Source organism: Salvelinus sp. IW2-2015, unplaced genomic scaffold (assembly GCF_002910315.2).
Source record: "Salvelinus sp. IW2-2015 unplaced genomic scaffold, ASM291031v2 Un_scaffold7797, whole genome shotgun sequence".
Lineage (NCBI taxonomy): Eukaryota > Metazoa > Chordata > Actinopteri > Salmoniformes > Salmonidae > Salvelinus > Salvelinus sp. IW2-2015.
The window spans coordinates 1-2,044 of record NW_019949057.1 but is presented as its reverse complement, the minus strand read 5'-3'; the positions used below and the strand labels follow the sequence as shown (position 1 = coordinate 2,044).

Here is a 2,044-nt window from a genome sequence, read left to right as displayed (position 1 = left end):
GCTCGTCCACTCCACTCCCTCAGCTGTCCGTCCTTGAAGATGAGGTTGAGAGCGGGCAGCGGAACACCAGACTCGGCCGGGGGCTGGCTGAGAGGACCGGACACTCCACTGTCAGGGTCGGGCTGACCCTGGCTGCCATCCTACAGGACACACAGGTCAGGGGTCAAAGGTCAGTTGTGTATAATACAGTACAGGGTCGTGTTCATTAGGCACCAAGCGGAAGAAAATGGATTGAAAGGGCAGGAGTTGTCCAATAACAAATACCTGGAATTGTGCAATACGAAATTCAAATTTACAGTTGGAAAACATTAATAATCTTTTCTGTTGTGTACCCAGGTACTTTCATTTTTATTTTTGTATTGTTATATTTAACCTTTATTTAACTATTCTTATTTACAATGACGGCCTACCAAAAGGCAAAAGGCCTCCTGCGGGGACGAGGGCTGGGATTAAAAATATAGGACAAAACACACATCACGACAAGAGAGACACAACATTGTGGTGGTGTTGGGAGACATACAGGAGACGACACCTCCTCTCTACAACAAACCAGCAATCCTATTTTGTAATGTGTGTGGGATGTCTGTCTAGACTTGAGTGTTGTTTTAAAGGGAAACAAAGTGTTCTGGTTGTCATTATGCGACTGGCTGGTTTGACAGGGGCGCTCTTCAAGTGGCATTGAGGCAGAATAGTACAGAACACACACAGAGAGACCTTTTACCTGGAATGACTGAACAAAACTCAGAACATTCACTGATAGTTTTCGGCTGGAATGAAGTAAGTCTTGAAGGCTGAAACAACAAAGAATTACACCGTCAACTTACGTTCTTAAAAAAAAAATTATAGTAGTAAATAATAATAAAATATATGCCATTTAGCAGGCGGTTTTATCCTTAGCGACTTCCAGCCAGTCGTGCGTGCATATWTTTTACGTATGAGTGGTCCAGGGAACCAAACCCACTACCCTGGAGTTAACATCGCCATACTATACCAACTGAGCTACAAAGGACCGCTTATAAATCAACACCTTCTCCCTTTTAAGACATAAAAAAAACTCATTATGTTCTTCTCGTACCTGTCTTTGCTACAGAGGCCGTGGGAGGCGATCTTTCGGCATATTTTGCGGTTGAGCTCAGAGCTAAATAGGGGCATCCCAAAGCACAGCTCTAGAGGGACCCACTCGTCTTCTGTCAACGGAACTGCAGGGGGAACAAAACATTACGTCAGCAAACGGGCAAGGGGGAGCATCGTGACGTCATCAAACGGGGACACGGAGGAGAGAGAAGTCATATAGAATGGAAAGCGAGAGCATAATAATATTTAAAATACAACTTTATGATCTTTGCCAAGGATGGAAATTCCAATTTGACATAAGCTCACAGTAACACAGACAAGTGTGCAGTCCTACTCTCCCCCATTTAAAATAAATGGTGTCAGGAATAGGTTGGAAACTCCCTCCAYCCATWCTTGCATTAATCCAATGCTTTTAAATGCACGAGTGTACACTTCTGGAGAAGGGTAGAGAATCAGAACGCAGTCATAAACTCTTCCAAAGAGACTAATATCCAACTACTGTACTACTCAGAATGGGGTATCCATACTATCATACTACTCAGAATGGGGTATCCACACTATCACACTACTCAGAATAGCGGTATCCCCACTAACACACTACACTCAGCATGGGGTATCCACACTATCAACACTACTCAGAATAGGGTATCCACATCTATCACTACTACTCAGAAATGGGGTATCCACCATTCTAACAGAATGTCACACTACAATCTCTAGAATGGGGGTTATCCACACTATCATATACCCAGAATGGGGTATCGACTGACTATCATACTACTCAGTAATGGGGTATCCACACTATCACAGACTTAGTACACTCTATCCTCAGAAAGGGTATCCACACTATCATACTCTTCAGAATAGGGTATTCCACTATACATTACTACTCAGAATAGGGTATCCACACTATCATATTATCAGATGGGTTCAATCACACTACTCAGTGGCACATCTACTCAGAATGGGT

At 43.3% G+C, this 2,044-nt stretch overlaps 1 protein-coding gene across 1 annotated transcript in view; it reads right to left on the bottom strand.

The window, feature by feature from the left end:
* The window catches only part of LOC112079379 (protein FAM91A1), a 1,826-nt gene extending 380 nt beyond the window's left edge, over positions 1-1,446 (bottom strand). Inside the window, exons 1-3 of the mRNA XM_024145358.2 lie at positions 1,076-1,446; positions 722-791; positions 3-140 (exon numbers count right to left, since the gene is read on the bottom strand). Coding sequence (XP_024001126.1) covers positions 3-140; positions 722-791; positions 1,076-1,152 — 285 coding nt within the window. The 5' untranslated portion in view covers positions 1,153-1,446. The remainder of the gene's footprint in view (positions 1-2; positions 141-721; positions 792-1,075) is intronic.
* Between the last annotated feature and the right edge of the window lie 598 nt (positions 1,447-2,044).